The sequence below is a fragment of the Barbus barbus genome (assembly GCF_936440315.1).
Source record: "Barbus barbus genome assembly, chromosome: 25".
Lineage (NCBI taxonomy): Eukaryota > Metazoa > Chordata > Actinopteri > Cypriniformes > Cyprinidae > Barbus > Barbus barbus.
In genome coordinates, this window is record NC_136753.1 from 6,534,073 (window position 1) to 6,553,001 (window position 18,929).

Below are 18,929 nucleotides of genomic sequence, written 5' to 3' on the forward strand. Positions count from 1 at the left end.
TGTGCGACTGCCTCGAGCTAAACTCAAACATCTGTCAAACTCTACGCTGTGTGAATGTATGGAAAATGTAACAGATATTCAAAGAGATTCACTTATAGTTCACAAATGTCTGGTCATAGTGAGAAAAATATATGCCTGGAACATAAAACATTTGCTGAACCACACTAATTTTTAAGGCATAAATGCAATTATGAAAGAGAGAGAGAGCCCAAACACTGTGATATTACCAGTAGTTTATTATGTATTACAAGAAACATGTTACATTTTTCAGTCAGGCCTATATGCTTCATCAAAAAGCTAAAAATAAAACTTAAATTAACCATTAAATATGTATATGTATAATATATTTGACCAAATGCACAGTGGCATATATCAGAGAAATGTAAAAACAGCAACATCATCAGCTTTAACCATTTGTCTGCTATTTAGTTGACGTGCGGTTAATCAAATACACTTTATTCATTCTTTTCTCTTTAAATATCAAACAATTCAAGTACATTGGTTATCATGGAAAACACAGACCAAGAAAAATGAAAACAAATCAAACAAATTGAATTAAATATAATATACTCCCCTATGTAAAATAAATGCCATTCTCATATTTCTCTGCATCTGTGCTTAATTCTGTCAAGTTCTGAATATGCACACAGACATTCTGAGGTTAGGACCGAGCAACTGTATTAACAGAAATACTTTAAATGAAGAGAAACAAACAGACTGTGTGTATTTTCCAGCGGTTGAATAATCTCACTGTTTAATTAACATTCCAGTCCCTGGCTTTATTTGGGCCTTTGGGCTCTCACAGCATGCTGAGCTCAATCAGGCGTCCGGCAAACACTCCTAATGTGCCAATAATACACACCGCCATAAACACACATAGAAGAATGTGATCCAGGACCATAGCGACAAATTTCCATTCCTCTGCGGCCTAGATGAACAGACAGAAGGAAAGACTCAAGTAGTCAGATGAAGGTAGAAAAGGAATGACAAAACTTCTAAACTTATTTTCAAAGAAATGCAAAAGTTTCAGAAATAACAAAAAATTATGCAGGTGAATGTTCTCACATTGTTGGACTCCTCGTCGCTTTTCATGGTGTCTGCGATGTATTTAACACCCTCAATGGCACTACGTACATCAGGATTTTTGGTTATGGGAGAGTGGTAAGTGACAGAGGCGGGCATGGGTTTCCCTGAAATGTCAGAGATGTCAAAATCTGCAGGAAAGTGATGCTTTTCCTGTCGTTCCTGGGATGGCCGCTTCATAGTGGAGAAAAACATCAGGTTTGGAATGGTGTCTATAAAGATCTGTGGGACAGCGGAGAAAGTCAACATACATCTCTGATCAGAATCTCAACAGGTTTATCAATTGCTCAAAGTAAACAAAAAATATCCCCAAATATATGTAAAGTTTACAAACAAAGTAAAAACCTAAAAAAGCCTAAATTCATAAATAAATAAAGTATTAAATCTGCTTGATTATGAAGAGATGATATTGCAACTTTGTTTAGATATTTATTGTCTGACAATGTGACTTTACAAACATGATGAGATTTGTTTATAAGAAAAAGGGAACATGGTTTATTGTTAATATTTCTGAGTCCTTGTAGTCATGGTGTATGAATTGGTGATTGGTCCACATGTGGTGTCGATTACATACATTGGTGGTGACTGTTTTTAAATGTCTTGTCTGTAATAGTATACATAAGCTTGATGAAGGTCAGTGGACTGAAACGTCGCTGTTTTTTGTAATAAATTTCTATATTTAGCATGGACTGATAGTGTGCGGGATAATTTTTATTGATAGCAAGTACAATAAAATAAATGTACAAGTAGAATACTTGTAAGTTTACTATTTCAATAATGTTTGGGTGTAAACTGGCCTGTTTTAGTTTATAAAGTTACACTTTTAAGTGTACTTTAGGTGTAACAGTAGTAAACTGAGCACACAACTATAGTTAACATGTGTTTCTTTTGTATTCCAAATACACTGTGACCTATACTACAAGTGAAAGTATAGATATGCTGCTGATATACAGATTACTAGTTACACACTTCATCCTCCTTTTTTAGTAAACTACTAGTGTAATAGTTTCTATACTAAAAATACTTTAAGATTTCAAGGGATCTTAATATACTTTTTACTTTATTTATATATTTGTTTATTGTGTTTACTATATATATATATATATATATATATATATATATATATGTATTTATATATTCATAAATAAATAATATTATATTATTAAATTATATTTTATTTTTTCATTATATTCACTATTTATATATATATATATATTTTACTTTATATGTACTACTAGGTTCCTGCTTTTTTATACTCAGTCTAACTATACTTTAAGTAGATTTTCATTCATTCCTATGTACACTACCTTTGGATTAATGCCAAAGATTTAAGAGTCTCGCTCCTTTTGCTATTTAACTTGATGTTTTTTGATGAGATTTAAAATAATTTATTCTGCTAACAGAAGCCAGTATGAATTAAGTCTGTTACAACACTTTCACACCATGAAAGAATTGTCAATAAAATCAACCAAATGTTTATTTGCTTAATTTGGTTAATAGTTCTGTTCCACTCATGTACTATTTACTCAGCTATTCCACTTCAAAGCTGACTTGTAACTATAAACTAGAATATGTAAGTTTATCAGACATTGCGTAAAACATATTCTGGAAGCCAATATGTGTGGAAAAAAAAGTATTTACCAGGATACTTTATCACAACTACAAGTCAAGCATACTTAATTATATTTACATCTATATATCTAATTATATTTCTATCTTATGTATAGCTTAAACAATTTTATTAAGTACATAAAAAGTAGACTGAAAGTATACTCTCTTATTTACAGTTTAAAAGAAGCATGCTAACATAAACATACTTGAACACAGAACACAAAAGGAGAAGCTGCTCTTTTCCATACATACCTTGCGGACCCAAGCAGGCATGGTGTGTGTGCTGGGGGAGCGGTGGTGTGTGTTGATGACAATCACAGTGATGATGATGGAAGCAATGACAAAGATCATAGTGAAGAGCATGTATTTGCCGATGAGTGGAACAGCGCTGGAGGTGGAGGGGATCAACTCGACAATCACCAGCAAGAACACAGTCAGAGAGAGCAGGACAGAGATGCTGAGGGTCATCTTCTCACCTAGACAGAATCAAGTAAAGTTTAAAACGTCCATCATTTAAAAAAAAAAAAAAAAAAAAAAAATGTGATCAAGTATTTTCATTTGTAATATATAATACAAAAATAGGCATTAGCCCATTTAAATATACTACCAGAACCAGTTACCATGATATAAAACAAAAGTACACTACGATACAAGATTTGGGTCATATTGCATACGCATAAAACATAAAACCCATACAATAAAATACAGGGTTACCAGAGTCTGTGGGCAGGTAGAACACAAGCCCAGTGAGAAAGGAGAACAGCATGCAGGGGATAATGACGTTCACGATGAAATAAAGTGGGAGGCGGAGCAGGAGGAAGTGATAAGTGATATCAAGGTAGGGCGTATCTGGACAGCAAGCGTAATACACCCAGTGTTTCCAGTTCCTGTAATCCTTCATCACCCACTCCCCGCTCTCCATGAAATTACTTAGGTCTGGTCTATCGCTGTCCTACACAAGCACAAAAAAATGTATGAATAAACTGGTTCGTACAGATATATACAATAAGCAATGTACGAATATTCATGCCTCCTGATGATTATGTGTAGTGATATAGTTACAGGGTTGATAATGACAAGGTTGCCATCATAGGTCCACGTTCCAAGTTTCATGCTGCAGTTTTGCAGGTCGAAGGGAAAGTGAAGGACCACGATCTCACAGTAGCTCTTAAAGATTGCTGGAGGAGTCCATGTTATCATACCCGTGTGCTCCAACAAGACCTTTGTCTCATGGACAATGGCAAAGTCTCCATCAGCACTGCACAAACACATACACAAATAGTGAAAGATATCAGAACAGGTATATGTATTTTTAAGTAAATGAATATTACATGATGGATTCACACTATTACAGATGCAAAGAGTGAAAGTTCTGGACAAAGTGACTCATACTTGTTATAAAGCACTAAATCCGGTTTCCAGATGTCAGTGGAGGGAATTCTGATCTTCCTGATGCCACCATAGTCATCAGGATTCCACTGCAGATTCACATCCTTCCATTGCTGAACATCACATAAGGAGAAAAAAATATGTGTATTAATGACTCCTGTCTCCAAGCAGGTACTGTCATGTAAAATTAGAATTTTGAAAGATTTATGCATTATGGCAGCATTTCTTGAACTGCCTTTAATTCATGAAAATGAATAAACAAAATCACAGCAAAATGTAATCAGAATCATCATAAAACATAATAAGAAAGGCAGATCCACTAAAGCATGAAATGTACATAAAAATGTGATTTTTAATGCAAAATATGATTTCCTTATAAGTTAAAGTTGAAATGTGACCTCAACATTTCTTGACAGGTTTCATGTGGCACATTAAAATAATTCTTGTTAAAGTACCAAATCTATGTGTTGTAAACATTGCCAAAATCTTCCCACAACAAACACCTTGATATCTACTGAGCAGCTGAAACAGCAGCTGAAACCCTCACCTGCTTTAGCCGTACATTACTGGTGACAATCTGATTAACTTCATCCTGTACAATAAGAAAGAAAGGAAGGATAATGGAAGGCAAGAGAAAACAAAAAGTTTATTTGTGCAATGTAAACCTTTTTAACATATGGACAAAACATGAATCTGAAATCAAGAACCAGAAATAAATAAAGATATAATTTACCACGCTGATCAGCTGAATGAGTTGTAGTCCCACAGTAACCACCACTGGATCCTTAAAATGGCTAACAGGACGAACAACCTTGTTATATCCGGTAAACAGAGATTTTACTAATCTTGTCTCATCTTCTGCGCACAGTGCTGGTCCTGCAAAACACACGCACACACACACACACTATTAAGTTGCTCTGTGAGAAAAAGTTATCACCCCACTCCTCGTACTCACACACAAACACACATACATCCTAAATGGCAAAGAGGATTAACGTTGATGGAGTCAAGCAGCTGCATATGAAACACACACACACACAAACACACACACACACACACACACAGATGAAACACTAAGAAATACAATCAATGTCTGAGTACTGTCTCTATTTTTTTTATATAAGCAGAACTAACAGAAGTGCTGACATTGTGCAAGTAAATAATCAACCTACTCAGGAAACTAGGCTTCAGTGCTAGGCCAAAATTAGGATATTTTGTTTCTTTACATTTCTGAACCATTTTGTTGAGAATAATTGAGTAAAAAGAATCCATATTTCTATATGTTCATGACAGAATGTGACCATTTGACTGGAATGTTGGCTTGCTTTCAACATCAGAACTATTGTTTCATCAGTTTGAGTAGTCTGTTGAGTGTACAGGTAAATGAGTGAGCTTTGAGTCCACATTTACATTTACAGTATTTTAGATTAAATAATAATAATAATAAAAGAAGAGCTATTTCAGTTTTAAGTTTAGGCAAAGGCTGTACTTTGGTTTAGGCCACACATCGGATTCATATAGAGCCTCATCCGAGAGGTAGGGCAAAAAAGAAACAGAAAATATGAAGAGAGAGACGAGACGGGAATATTTGTCAGCAAATAGCACAAAACTGACCGCTGAAACACTGATCTCACATCAGCCACAAACCACTTGAATGAGGCCGGCAGGCCGAGCACTTGCACCTGTCAATCAAACAGGACGCATAGTATGCATACTATACACGTAGCAAAGAAATCTTTTAAAAGGGTTTAAAAACTTAAACGTTCAAACATAACTTCAATGTATCACTATGGAAATTAACTTGTATCGGTTTCCAACAAAAGAACGATTATTTGTTTTCTGCACTTGTCAACGGAGGTTATTTCTAGGTAAGTACACTGTTCTTCTCCATAACAGTTTAGATTTAGTATAGCCTGAAGCCTTTATCAGTGTATTTGAAGTCATGGTAAACTTGAAGAGTTTGATGTATATAAGGCAGTTTTCCTTTGTAAAAATTCTAAAATAAAACAATGTGGTTACTCACCAAATAGAAACGCCAAAATTGGTAAAATCACTATTAAGTTATTCATCTTCTTGTTATGAGTAAGAAAGTCCGTGTTGTCGACTGAAGAAGCACCTCGTCCTGACTGTAGCTGAACTAACTCTCTCGGTCTCTGTCTGTCTGTCTGTGTGTGTGTGTGTGTGTGTGTGTGTGTGTGTGCGTGTGTGTTGTTTTTGTTAAACCCGCATGTTGCACGAGCTGGCAGCTGTCAGTCAGCGCGAGACTAACATTGCTGCACGTGCATGCTGGGTTTAAATTTACAGCTCTATGCACATAATTATCAAATTATGCCTTAAATAATCCTTTTAGCTGATCTAAACCTGTTAGTTGTCACAGTGATCTTTAAGAAAACGGCTAAAATATGTGCACCTAATAGTTACACGTTTCTCTTTGAAAAAGTTGCAGGATGATCAAAAATGCATTCTAATGTCGCCCCCTTGCAGTTGCATCAACTTAAACGATCAACTCTCGTAGAAACAGCATTTATTTGTACTTTTGTATTTTTATTCCGTGGCGGGGGAAAAAAGAACTGCTAGATGTAAAGGTTACACTATTTTAACGTGCCCTTGTTACAGTGTAATTACACATTTAGGTAATAATAATTAACTACATATACTTCCTGCATGGTTAGGATTATGGTTTTTCTTAGGGTTATTTGCATGTAATTATGCATAATTTGTTATTATAAAAGTACAAGTAACGTAAAAAGGACACCTTAAAATAAAGTGTTATCGATATAAACTCAGATTTGTTATTTACTTCAGAATTGTGAGAATTTTGATATCTCCCGTTTTTTTCTTTCTTTCAGAACATAATCAGAATTTGAAATATAAATTTAGACTTGAGATAAAACATTGCAATCACCTTTTGATTCTTTTTAATTCCTTGGAAGAAGCAAGATTCCATATATTCTAAATTGGAATAATCCTTTATATTTAGAAACCTAATTATCACACTGAAAGAGACAACTCCAAAAAAAGAAAAAAGAAAAAAAGGTTTAAGGACTACATAATTTAGATTACTGGTAAAATAAGTAACGTGTAACATCTGAGCCATTCTGTAATAGCGAGCACTCTTCTTTGTAAATTACTGGTCCACCATATAAATTTTTGTTTTGTTTGACTAATAAACAAAATCAACAAAAGTGATCCCCTTTTAAATCCTCAAATAGCCTGAAATCTGCAATTAACAACCCTCCTCATTGGCACCAGTTTCCAACACAAAAAAAAACTAATTCAAACATTTTAAATAGTGAAATACATGTATTTATTCTGTATTTGGATACATTTTTACAATACATGTTTTACCTTATCAGCCTTCGACAAAACTTGGAAAATGTACAATTTTAATGACACCAACACAGAACTCTTTTGGTAGCCAGTGTAAAACGCGTGTCGTCACAGCGGTGGGAAGAGGCGGACAGAGCACTATTTACATGGCAAACAGAATAAGGAAAGCCACCATCAAACAGAAGAGACCCATAGCCTCAGACAGGGCAAACCCCAAGATAGCATATGAGAACAACTGCTGCTTCAGAGATGGGTTCCTGTGAGAGAAAAAGAGGTCACAGGTCACTCATTACCAGATCTCTGTAAGGAACATTGCTTTGTCACAGAAAAAAAGACATCATCTAACAACAGTGCGATTCATGACAGAAGTTAAATTTGCTCAAGTTGAACTATATAAACTCAATATTTTACATTTGCATTGCTGCCATATAAACAAGCTCAGTTCTTGAACTTAACTTTAAAATATATTTGAATATTTTAGAACTATAAAATAAATAAACACCAAATCACTAGGAATTCATTCTTAGAAGCCATATCTAGAAGCAGCCATTCTGTTGAATGCAAAATAACTAATGGCAACAAGATGGTGATTATTTTCAGAGATCATATCAGTGGTGCATGTTGGTCTAGTCTACCTGGCGTATCCAATAATGAGGCTGCCGAACACTGTTCCGATTCCAGCTCCTGATCCTGCCACTCCCACAGTGGCGGCACCAGCACCGATGAACTTGGCGGCTGTGTCGATGTCACGGCTTACGGCGCTCGTCTGAAAACCCCGCACTGCAACCTGGGAAACGGCTGTCTGTGGCAGAAAAGCTGGGCTGGCCTTTAGAAAAAAAGAAAAAAGACATGATCAATAATAAATGAGCAGCATCTACCATCACTTAAAAAGAAATCACTTTGTAGATTGTAACAAGCTTATAATGCAAGTAAGTGCATATAATAGGAATGAATCTGAAGGTGATTATGAAAAGGCTTTACAAGGGAAATATTTGCTAAAAGAAAAATTAAACATCTATTTACAACTGCAAGCGCATGCCACAAATCTTAAACATGGCATATGCATATACATAAAGCACTCACCTCTGCAGAGCTGACATCTGGCCTGGAGAGCACAGAGGCAGAGAGTGGTCTGTACAGCGCCCTTGAGCCAGAGCGGACCTGAGATGGAGACCAGAAATCACATTAGCACCCAAGACATACAATAACGTTTATTATAAGTGCTGGATCTGAGACTGACAGATCTAAGACGAGGCCCAACTGTTGCTTCAACACTCAAATTAGGTGGGAGGTAATATTTGCTACAATTAGAAATTATACTGGACATTTATCAATCACACTCCAAATGTCAACTGAACAAATCATGACATTCATAAATTAATATTGGTCTGTGGCTAGTCCAGTGCAAAAGGATAACACCCGCAGTCTTGAACCAACCATCACTACTATATTTCATCCTTTAGCTCGAGTGGAATACATTTAAAAGAGCTCAGTTTTTGTTTGACATTCCAGCTGACTACAAAACATTATTTTTCTGTCAGATTTCTATAATGACCTTGACTTCCCTGGAATCGCCGTTCAGAAGATAGCATTAGCAACAAGCAGCCCATTGACATCTTAACCACAATGACATACACACGAACCAATTCTGCAGCAGTGTTTTTTGCAATACGTGATGCAAACAACGCACTGTATCATCATAAGAAATAAAAGTCAAGTGCACCAGGCCTCTTGCATTTTAAGGAAGCATAATTCTCTGAGATTTTCCATTCTATCCTAACCGTAAAGAAATACTCACCAGTGCGGGTGTGGACACGAACTTTGCACAGGCGTACATGTTTGATTGAGCTCGCTAGCTGAGGGGAGGAATAAACCCGCGTCTGTCTCTATGGAAAAAGCAGACAGTTTAAGGTCAATGCAATATCAGCGCTTTCAAAACGCTACTAAGTAGCTCCTTCTGCAAGGGCTATATAATCTGTAGAATATGAAACGGATCAAATGGTTTGATTAAATATATCTAAAGCGTAATGATGGTATAAGAAAGGTACCCGTTTAGCTCTCCTTCACTTACCCGGCTGCAGAGGTCGAACCGCTGAGGAGCTACTGCGCGTGCCCGACCTTCTATTTAATGACGCTCCCGTATGCTTGTATGACGCGCTTGAAGGTCATTCAATGGTGCTTTATTTAAAACCGCGCTGAGGGCAAAGAAAACATTAGTCATATTTACTTCTATTTTACACATTCAACAGACAGCAAGGTTATATATTTGAAAAATGTCTGAACAAGCAGGTCAAGTGTTTAATAAAATAAGGTTAAATAGATTACTGAAGCACATACAACTAAGATCAAATACAATATTTAGAACTTTAGTTCTGGACATTGTCTTCATAATTGTTAATAAGCTAATGCAATTATAAAAGCATATAAAACATTACTGGGACCATGAAAGAATTCCTAGTTTTGTACAAATATTTCATATCATAATGTGTTTGCTGTTGTATTAGATTTGACATAATGAAAATATCTCAAAGATCACATCTAAGATATTTTTAGGTTCCGAGAAATAACATGTTATTTATCCTATCAAAGAACACGTGATTGTTGTAACTTAAAGGGATAGTTCACCCAAAAATGAAAACCCCCACGTAGTTCCAAACCTGTATGGATGTCTTGTTCTGCTGAACACAAAGGAATATATTCTGAAGAATGTGGGAAACAGAGCAGTTCTGGGGCTCCATTGACTTCCATAGTATTTTTCTGTCCTACTATGGACGTCAATGGTGCCCCAAAACAGCCTGATTACAAACTTTCTTCAAAATATCTTCCTTTGTGTTCAGCAGAACAAAGACATTCATACAGGTTTGGAACTACTTGAGGGTGAGTAAATGATGACAGAATTTTTATTTTTGGGTGAACTATCCCTTTAAGGCACTGCTGGTGTATTTGAGTTGGAACAACTGAAAATCCAGAGTAAAAAAATTAACTTTCTCAAGATGAAAATTAAATGTTACATTTTTTAGTTACTTCAATTGCTATGGGCAACATATGACAAAAAAAGGTTATATATTAAACTGAATATTATCTTAGCATAAGTATTTACCCATTAATATCATGCATGAATTTTTGCGCTTCAGAAACTTTCAAATAGCCTCTCTATATTGTGCTTCTTAATTCTTAAAGAATCACTTTGTTTCCTACCAGACAAAAACTCACTTTTCATGATAATGTTGAAAGAATCACTTTAGAAAAAGCATTTTATTGGATTTACCATGCACAATCCAGTCTGTAAATGCAACAGACATGTGCACAACTTGCAAGTACTGACAAACAAACACGAACAAGTGGATAATTCCAGTTCCAAAGCACATGAATTTTGTGTTGCTTATTGAGATAAGAGTCAATTAACAATGAACATGGAAATTAAATAACTAATACAAAATCCAGAGGAACAGTTGACTACAAAATTATGATTACCATAATTTTTCTTAAATCCATGAATAAATACCAGTGTCACTTCTGGCACAAGTTGACTTGTAAAGCATAAACATCAATGCAGAAAACGTCCTATGTATGAAAACCAATTATTTTGACAAATTTTGCAATTTTGTAAACTGTGCAGTAAGTCCCAGACATATTCCTAACCAGAAAGGCACAAGACAGTTGAATTATTATACGCAAACAAGTAAACAAACTGTTGGCCAGAAAAACACAAGCAATTAAAACAATTCAAAACAAAAGAATATAAAAAAAAAGGCACCACTCCCCTACAAGGACTATGCTTTTTTTTTCCAGAGTGTATTTTTGTTCAGCTTGCAGTTTCAAATAATTCTGTAAACACAAAGACAGCTAAACTCCTGCTACATGTTTTATTCTTATTTACTATGCAACTGAATGCTAACACTGTAAGATTTTATACTATTCTGACTTTAGCAATTGCAGTTTGTTTGTGAAATCACCCTCATAAACAAACCACGCACTGGTATTGTACTGGGTGATATTACCACTATGGGGCGCACCACACCATTAGTATTACAAACTGTAATGTGATATGATATTTATCAACCTATATTTAAACACTGTGGTGCATATATAAATAAATTAGCAGTAAAAACTCTTTAAAAGCAGAATTACTAAGATGTACTTAATGAACATGCTTTAGAGTAAACTTAAAACCAAACAACCCAAAAATGTTTAAACTGCATTCAAACACAGTTTAGTTTGATTCCTCCTCTTTCTGCTGTTGCTCCTGCGCTCCAGCCTCTTCCTGTTGGACATCCTCTGAGGGGGACGGGCTCTGCTGAGACTGTGCCTCTTCTTCCTCTGTTTCACGTGCAGCAGGTGGATCTTCAGCGGTAGGTTCCTGAGGCTCCACAGTGGTAGTTCTTTCTATGTCATCTGTAAAAATAAAATAACGAAGCATATAAAAGTCTACTGCTAAAAGCCATGGCAATGTTGTGTGTGTGTGAAATTGTGTATGTATTAGGCCTGTTATTGCATTAAAAATTAAGAATATAATTTGTGGTATTCTTCACTCAGTATGATAATACATGTTTAAAAGAAGCACAACATGCATTATCAAGACTGTAAATAAGCCAATTAATAATTATAGGGAAAACATTTAAGACAATGAGCCATGCACCTAAGGGTTTGGAAACAAGATCAGTTCAGATTTTTTAAGGAGAGATATTCAACATTTTAGACATTCAGTATCTAACCAAGCAACTGACCATCTTGCTAAAACTAATAGTAATTTTGCAGATATTTTGCAATATTAACATTAGTTGCTCCAGTCATCTTTTTGGTGGCAGTTTCTATTTCTATAAAGAGCACAAAATAAGTTGAATGTCAAAAATGCAGGATATTTCCCGTAAGACAGATATAAAACAGACAAAACATTTCAAATCACATATTAGATTTTTTTCCCCCTATATTCAAATAAGATTAACAGCCATTAACAAACACACACCTTCCTGCTTTGTAATGGTGACAGTCATTATTGTGTTGTTTGATTTTGTGTAGAGTGGTCTATGAATAGGAAATGATTGTGATCATGATTATGTTACTCACAGTAACTGAAAGGAGGAGAGAATACTTTAGCACCAAAGCATCATGCAGTGCATACACTACTATTCAAAGGTTTGGGGTCAGTAACATTTTGGAATAAATTTATAATTTTATTCAGCAAGAGCACATTCAATTGATCAAAAGTGACAGTAAAGACATTTATAATGCTACAAAAATCAATAATCAATAGTTTTCTATTGATCAAAGGATCCTGAAAAATGTGTATAAGAGTTTTCACAAAAATATTAAGCAGCACAAAATTTTCAACATTGATAAAAAGAAACCATCCACCTAAAGCCTATAACTAAAACTGAAGACTGAAGTAGAAAACAGTTATTTTAAATTGTAAATTGCATTTTTGATCAAATAAATGCAGCCTTGGTGAGCATAAAACCCTTTTAAAAACACACAAATAAAATCATACCGGCCCACAAATTTTTGAATAGTAGTGTATGTTTAAGTAAAGTGTGTCTGTGTGTGGGTTCTGGGACCTGAGGGAAATTTCTTGAAACTATGAACTTTACTCCAGGGGGTGCCAGAGTGAGAAACACAAGTGGAGCGAGCCGAGACAATACGGTCTAAAAAACACACAAATAAAATAAAATACAACATTCATTCATACAAATAATAAATGTGAATGATTTCTTCAAAACTGCATGTCTTGACTTTCAAAGTTGTTTGCTCTCCTCTTGGAGGCTTTCCAGCTGCAGTTTTAAGAACGATTGACACATGGCATGACAAGATGACAAAATGATTTGATGAGGCCTTGATAATGAGGGTCACTGACTGTCAGCAACATGAAATACCTTCAGGCGCGTCACTGTCCTCTGGTGTCTCGGTTGTGGCAGAAGACTGTGTTTCAGGAGATTCAGAGCGAAGTCTGCGCTCAAAACTGAATTCTGGGAGTCTGGGTGCCTGGGGGCGCGTCTTTCTCGCCGGGTTCATGAAGTAGCAATAAACACAACGGAACGCTGTAACATAAAACATCACACATGAGTATTAAAATAAAATCCTCAGGGAAAGAAGCATCTTCACAGTTCCGTACTGTGTTCTGACAGGTTCTTACCTACATACTCAAATTCCTCTTTCAAAGCCATACCATTGTGGGAAAAACACTGCTGGCAAATCAGTGCATATCTGAAAGCATAAGAATAAATGGGAGGAGTGCAAGAAACAAATTATTATCACATGTACTGACATGATTCTAGCCTGTACAATGTTTAATGTATTTCTCTTAACTTGTACATCAAGCTATTTGTATGTTATACCAGTGCAATACCTGTTCTGAGGTCCATCTCCCACCAAATACTCAATGACTCTGTCCACAGCGCTGCGCTCTCGTGGAAGGATGGGTCGAGCAAGAGATGGACCAAGAGGACGCATACCTAAAGGATCAAAAGCATAATCAACACTTCATCACTGCACAGCCCAAGAAAATGGCACGCTAGGATTCACAATAATGCAAATGACATCAAATATGGCAAAGCAGTAAGAAGCCTATAAAGTTCAGCTTGTGTTTAAGCCCCAGAAAATATTGATTTAGTGAGGAATGCTTTAATCCTTGAGTAAGAAGCAAACAAGGATTTTTTATACAGGCTTAAACTGTGCAAATGCCTTGATCTACACTATCCAGGGATAGTTCACCTAAAAATGTCATTCCAAACCTGTATGACTTTCTTTCTTCTGCTGCATTTTGAGAAATGTCTCAGTGTTGTTTTGTCCATACAATGCAAGTCAATAGTCACCAACATTATTCACAATATCTTTCGTGTTCTGCAGAAGAATGGTCATCGTACAAGTCTGGAATGACATGAGGGTGAGTACATGATGACAGAATTATTTTAAGTGAACTATCACGTTAGAAAGGACACCTTTATAATGCACATAAAATTGGGCATTTTAGCCATACTTTTATATGTGAAATTGTATTAAAACAGTGTATCTAAAACTAGGAATGCACAATGCTAAATGTTAGTCGATACTAAAAAAAATTATTATGCATGCTCATTTCCCTTATTTTTACATTTCTATATATATTTACTCAAAGTTGATCTTTAGAACCACTAATGACACTAATAATAACATTGTTAAATGTACTCTTTAGCATACCTAGAAATAAATGTTCATTTTTCTTACTGTATAGTTCTAATGTTGGAATGCACAAATTTATTTTAGTATTTAAAATTTATGTTTTAATTTAATTTTAGACAAAATAGCACTATATTTTAGCCATTTATCATCAAAATATAAAAATAATTATTAGTGCCTTACAGTCACTCTAACACACAGCCATTTATACTGTATGATCGAAGACCCAAATGTTCAATAAACAGGCGCATGTACTAAATAATAAAAAAGTATGATATCACCCTTAAATATAAATTCAATTGATTTACAGCCACAGGATATATTATCTGCTATTTTATCAGAATTTCATAGATTTACAGCTATCTGCTTTTCATTTCCTTATCAATGCAAGGATTTATATACGAGTATGAGTGTACTGAACCTGATCCAGGTCCTGGTGAATAAGGACTCATGCTTCTTCTCATCATTTGTTGTGGTGTTTCTGCCTGGCTCGCTCCTGTTGGGCTGCCTACAGACCCGGCTAGCCCTTTCTCTGGAGGCCCTCCTGGAGGCCCTCCTGGAGCACCGCGAAGGGGTGTACCTCCTGGGGACCTGGGACTGAATACTGGACCAGGAGTAGCCATTGCAACGTGCCGCTGCCGAAGGTCTGGATATAATGAGAGTACAGGGTACATGATGCATAAGGAAAACACACATAAACACATAATCAAAAATATAACCTTGTCCTGGTCTAGGCGTCATATGTGGTCTGACTGGAGTGGCTTCTGCTTCCTGTAAAGACAAACCATGTATTCATCTAGCTCACTAGCTCCAAAAATAAATCTCTACATACATGTAAAGCTTTAATAATACATCTGACTGTGCTTACTGCTTTCTTTTTAGATTCTGGATCGAATCTCTCCAATATGAGTTTAGCATTTTTGTAGGTCTCCGTTTCCATCACCTCCTCAAGCTGACAAAAAACATAGTTAATTTGTTTCATGGTTCATATGAACAATTTTATTAATCTGATATATTAGTAGCCACAAACAAGCTAAATTCCTTAGACATCAGTTCTAATGTGTATGCGGTCACACTTACAATTTTCAGTTTCTGGGCTTTTAAATCATCTAATTTTTCATCTGAAACAGAAGAAACCATAAATTAGTCAACATATAAAGATATTCACTCAACAGACCAGTGAGTCCATCAATCAAAACCCAAGCAGATCCCTGTCAAGATCTTTGATGTATTCAAACATATTTATGAACAATACGGTGAAAAAAAAGAATAAAACTTTGAAGAATGAAGAAAAACAACATATCATATGCTTACTGTTTCTCTCTGTACGTTTGGAGAAAAGGAAGATGAGCAGTTTTCTTACTAGCAACACTCTATGAAGCGAGAGAATACAGAATTAGGCAAGAAAACACATTAACAAACTAATAATGCAACACAATAACCTATAAGCCAAAGAGCCTTTAAAAAGGAGTATAACACAATGCAATACATACACACACACACATATGTGTGTGACATAATATGTAATACAAATGTAATAACATCAAAAGTAATGCAATAAGCAAGCCTAACACAATGGCATTATCCATGAATAAAACATAGAACTCACAGTGCAGGAAAGGCCAGCAGAGGCAAGGCAGTGATGAGCCGAGCGCTCCATTGCTCAGGGAAGTACAGGTAATACACACACAGACATGTGATCAGATACAGAGCAGATGAGTAGAAGAGAAGTCGGCCCACCCACAACTTCAGCAAACGCTGGTTCTTTGCACGAAACTCATCAAGGTCCTTTATGTCCTGTAGATTCATGTCACAATACTGTTAGATTATTACCAATGTGTCTACTCTACTATATCATGTATGATTCATACATTTCTAGGCTCTCTCAATTATTAACATGATTTTATGCAAGTAAGCCTTCAATAATGTTACAGGAAAAAAAATCTCATTGATTTACATTATAAGCAAAACTTATTTTTTTGTTTTGGCCATATAAATAACAACATCTGCACCAAATTGCATATTTTTGCTCAATGTGGGCCTCTGAATAAAACTAATGTTTTTTTACAAGTTGAGCGAGAGCTCCATGTTCTCACAATATGGCCGTAAAATCCTGATGTATCAAAAATAATACAAATCATAAAACACATATGCAAATAAACACGTTATTCAAAAATCTGAATTATGAAATAACATGACTGAATCTAACTACATTAGCTTACACTAGCAAAAGTCATTTTTAAGGTCAGGTCGGATAGCAATAACTACTCAAAATAAATTATAATGTTTGTTTATATGGTGGCATGAATAACAGATTTGTCACCATGTGTCATGTTACAGCATTTCATTAAAACCTACGCCCAACATAAATCTGAGCAGCATTGGCCTGGCTAATGCAGAACATGAATACTAAATGCCGGATATAAGCTCTGTTAGTTACATTTGAATGTACAGTAGAAATTAAACTTAAAGCCCCCTGGAATTGCATAGTGTATTCCTACAGCTCACTCTAAACCAAAGCAGTGACCACTACTGGACAGTTAAGGTCAACCGCAGCAGCCCAGCAGACAGATGGTCCTGTCAATACAGTCTCCAGATAGATGGAGGCTTCAGGAGGCGAGCCAGGAATGAGTACAGCAAGGAACTGCAGCCAGTACAAGGGTTCAGATGATGACATACAGCTCTGTGATGTGTGATAAGGTCACAATGTCTGAAAGTAGTCTGTGGGTTTGAAAGGGCAGGACAACAGTGGAGAACATACCTTATCCAGTACCTCTAGAAGTTCCACAGTGGAAGGTTTAGTCTGTTGGAACATAACAATTACATTATTGTTTATAGAATGGGTTTGATAAAGTAGTGCAAGAACTGGATTGGGGGTAAAAATTGCAAAAGGAGAAATATTCTCACCTTCCACCGTGAAATTATGGCTCCCATGGTCAGTAACGCGAAATCCACACCTTAAAAACAGAAACCAAGCATTTTAATTACCCTCAAAACACACCACACCCTCAAATGCATCTGTCTGGAAGACATTGCTTGTACATAATATTACGAAACACGCTTGCAACCAAACGAATACAAAGAGTAACGTTAAGTATATTCAACTGAGAAATAACACAACAGTGCAACTGTAATTTTTGCAGAGGATATTACTGTAACAGGGACAGGCAGAAAACACCAGCCCTAAAACTGTCCTGGATCAAATTCGCTTAATGTAAAGCCGTAAGTTTTTTAAACATATGTTCATTAGGTTAATATTCTCTGGAGCATATTATACGATTCAAATTTGCATGAGTTCACTCGTTAACTTGCCTTTAGAGATGGGTCGGAGGGGGAGCGTGTGACGGTGACGTAATCAGAGGGTTTCGGAAGTTAATTTGAACCTTCAAAATAAAAGCCCTGTAGTTTACGATTAAAAGCCTTGCACCAATTTATCTCGTCTAATAATGCTTAAATTTAATTCTGCATTAAACCTGGATTTAAAAAATTTCAGCTAATAATCCCGTAATTATATAAAATTATGACCCCATTTTTATGGCCCTTCTTTGTGCGATAATTATCAGAAATTACACTACGAAAAACAAATGAAAAAGAAAGGTGGTATCCTACATGGAAATATAAAATATGTAAATGTATAAACGAAAGCAGAATGTTTTAGCTGTGAAAACTGTTTTTTATCAATATACATCATGCAACCAGCATAAAACGTACCCTGCACATATTTTAGGATTTTTTTATTTTTTTTATTTTTTTTACCAGATATAGTAATTTTAAATAATAATTTTGGCAGGCCAAAACACTGAGGGGGCTGAATAAAATATGCTATTAATCCTGCTCATTCAGTGACCGGCATTTATTGAATTGACATAGCAAATTGCTTATACACACAGTCACAGTGTGCCTAAAATACATACACAGCTCTGTTAAATGATAAAATTTGCCAGGAGCAGATTTTTTATTTATTTTTTCTATTTCTATTACAAAAAAAGCCCATTACCTTTCACCTATAATTATTATATTATATAAACTGACGTTTAAGAGATATTTTGATGGTTCCGTTCATTTATATTGTTCATTAAATATCGAAAGAATCTGCAGTATCCAATAGGCTTCATGGCTACACATAGACACTCAATTATAATCCCATGTTTATTTTATTAGTTGTGGGGAAATGCAATTACACGTAGGCCTAAAATTATAATTGAAAGATTTTTAAAATATATTACAACTGTCAGGACGTTACGACGAATGCTGCATAAAAAATGTTCTACAGAGCAATGCAGTGTTTCTATGCACACGCGCTCACACAATCAAACTGAGTTTTAATATTAGGTAAATGTAATATTGTATAATATTATAAAATG

The 18,929-nt window shown here is 35.5% G+C and overlaps 3 protein-coding genes across 6 annotated transcripts; all 3 read right to left on the bottom strand.

The window, feature by feature from the left end:
- Positions 1-213: 213 nt before the first annotated feature.
- On the bottom strand, positions 214-6,258 carry chrna1 (cholinergic receptor, nicotinic, alpha 1 (muscle)). Its single transcript, XM_079378336.1, has 9 exons — positions 6,107-6,258; positions 4,817-4,959; positions 4,631-4,675; positions 4,087-4,196; positions 3,757-3,952; positions 3,409-3,646; positions 2,947-3,170; positions 1,066-1,305; positions 214-928 (listed from the first exon to the last, which is right to left on the bottom strand). Exons 1-9 carry the CDS (start codon positions 6,150-6,152, stop codon positions 800-802), a joined length of 1,371 nt encoding a protein of 456 aa, XP_079234462.1. The 5' UTR covers positions 6,153-6,258; the 3' UTR covers positions 214-799.
- Positions 6,259-7,362: 1,104 nt separating this feature from the next.
- LOC306845486 (ATP synthase F(0) complex subunit C3, mitochondrial-like) lies at positions 7,363-9,608 on the bottom strand. 2 transcript variants are annotated; one of them, XM_079378329.1, is made up of 5 exons: positions 9,485-9,608; positions 9,212-9,299; positions 8,497-8,574; positions 8,049-8,239; positions 7,363-7,670 (listed from the first exon to the last, which is right to left on the bottom strand). In XM_079378329.1, the coding sequence occupies exons 2-5, from the start codon at positions 9,248-9,250 to the stop codon at positions 7,556-7,558; spliced, it is 423 nt and encodes a 140-aa protein (XP_079234455.1). In that variant the 5' UTR covers positions 9,251-9,299; positions 9,485-9,608; the 3' UTR covers positions 7,363-7,555. The 2 variants fall into 2 exon arrangements, with proteins under 2 accessions (XP_079234455.1, XP_079234456.1); XM_079378330.1 differs by having other exon boundaries at positions 7,364-7,670; positions 9,462-9,504.
- A 1,028-nt stretch (positions 9,609-10,636) lies between these two features.
- Positions 10,637-17,938, bottom strand: LOC306844568 (endoplasmic reticulum junction formation protein lunapark-B-like). Of its 3 annotated transcripts, XM_079376796.1 has the most exons (14): positions 17,878-17,938; positions 17,473-17,522; positions 17,327-17,368; positions 16,175-16,362; positions 15,880-15,938; positions 15,646-15,686; positions 15,434-15,517; positions 15,285-15,336; positions 14,987-15,211; positions 13,757-13,862; positions 13,544-13,614; positions 13,284-13,448; positions 12,969-13,055; positions 10,643-11,808 (listed from the first exon to the last, which is right to left on the bottom strand). In XM_079376796.1, exons 2-14 carry the CDS (start codon positions 17,497-17,499, stop codon positions 11,627-11,629), a joined length of 1,329 nt encoding a protein of 442 aa, XP_079232922.1. In that variant the 5' UTR covers positions 17,500-17,522; positions 17,878-17,938; the 3' UTR covers positions 10,643-11,626. The 3 variants fall into 3 exon arrangements, with proteins under 3 accessions (XP_079232924.1, XP_079232923.1, XP_079232922.1); XM_079376798.1 differs by lacking the exon at positions 12,969-13,055 and having other exon boundaries at positions 10,637-11,808; positions 17,878-17,933; XM_079376797.1 differs by lacking the exons at positions 12,969-13,055; positions 17,878-17,938 and having other exon boundaries at positions 10,637-11,808; positions 17,473-17,875.
- Positions 17,939-18,929: the final 991 nt, after the last annotated feature.

Bases quoted from the DNA above. Each gene is read 5' to 3' on its own strand.
- LOC306844568 (XM_079376796.1), bottom strand. From the start codon at position 17,499: ATGGGAGCCATAATTTCACGGTGGAAG. The intron at 15,939-16,174 runs GTGAGTTCTATG...CTCGCTTCATAG, and splicing joins CTGCTGGCCTTTCCTGCACT to AGTGTTGCTAGTAAGAAAAC. The intron at 15,212-15,284 runs GTTATATTTTTG...CATTATATCCAG, and splicing joins GACGCCTAGACCAGGACAAG to ACCTTCGGCAGCGGCACGTT.
- chrna1 (XM_079378336.1), bottom strand. From the start codon at position 6,152: ATGAATAACTTAATAGTGATTTTACCAATTTTGGCGTTTCTATTTG. The intron at 3,647-3,756 runs GTAACTATATCA...GTGCTTGTGTAG, and splicing joins ACCTTGTCATTATCAACCCT to GACAGCGATAGACCAGACCT. The intron at 3,171-3,408 runs GTAACCCTGTAT...GATTCTGTCTAG, and splicing joins CTACCTGCCCACAGACTCTG to GTGAGAAGATGACCCTCAGC.
- LOC306845486 (XM_079378329.1), bottom strand. From the start codon at position 9,250: ATGTACGCCTGTGCAAAGTTCGTGTCCACACCCGCACTG. The intron at 8,575-9,211 runs GTGAGTATTTCT...TCTCCATCTCAG, and splicing joins TCGTGTCCACACCCGCACTG to GTCCGCTCTGGCTCAAGGGC. The intron at 8,240-8,496 runs GTGAGTGCTTTA...TTTTTTCTAAAG, and splicing joins CAGATGTCAGCTCTGCAGAG to GCCAGCCCAGCTTTTCTGCC.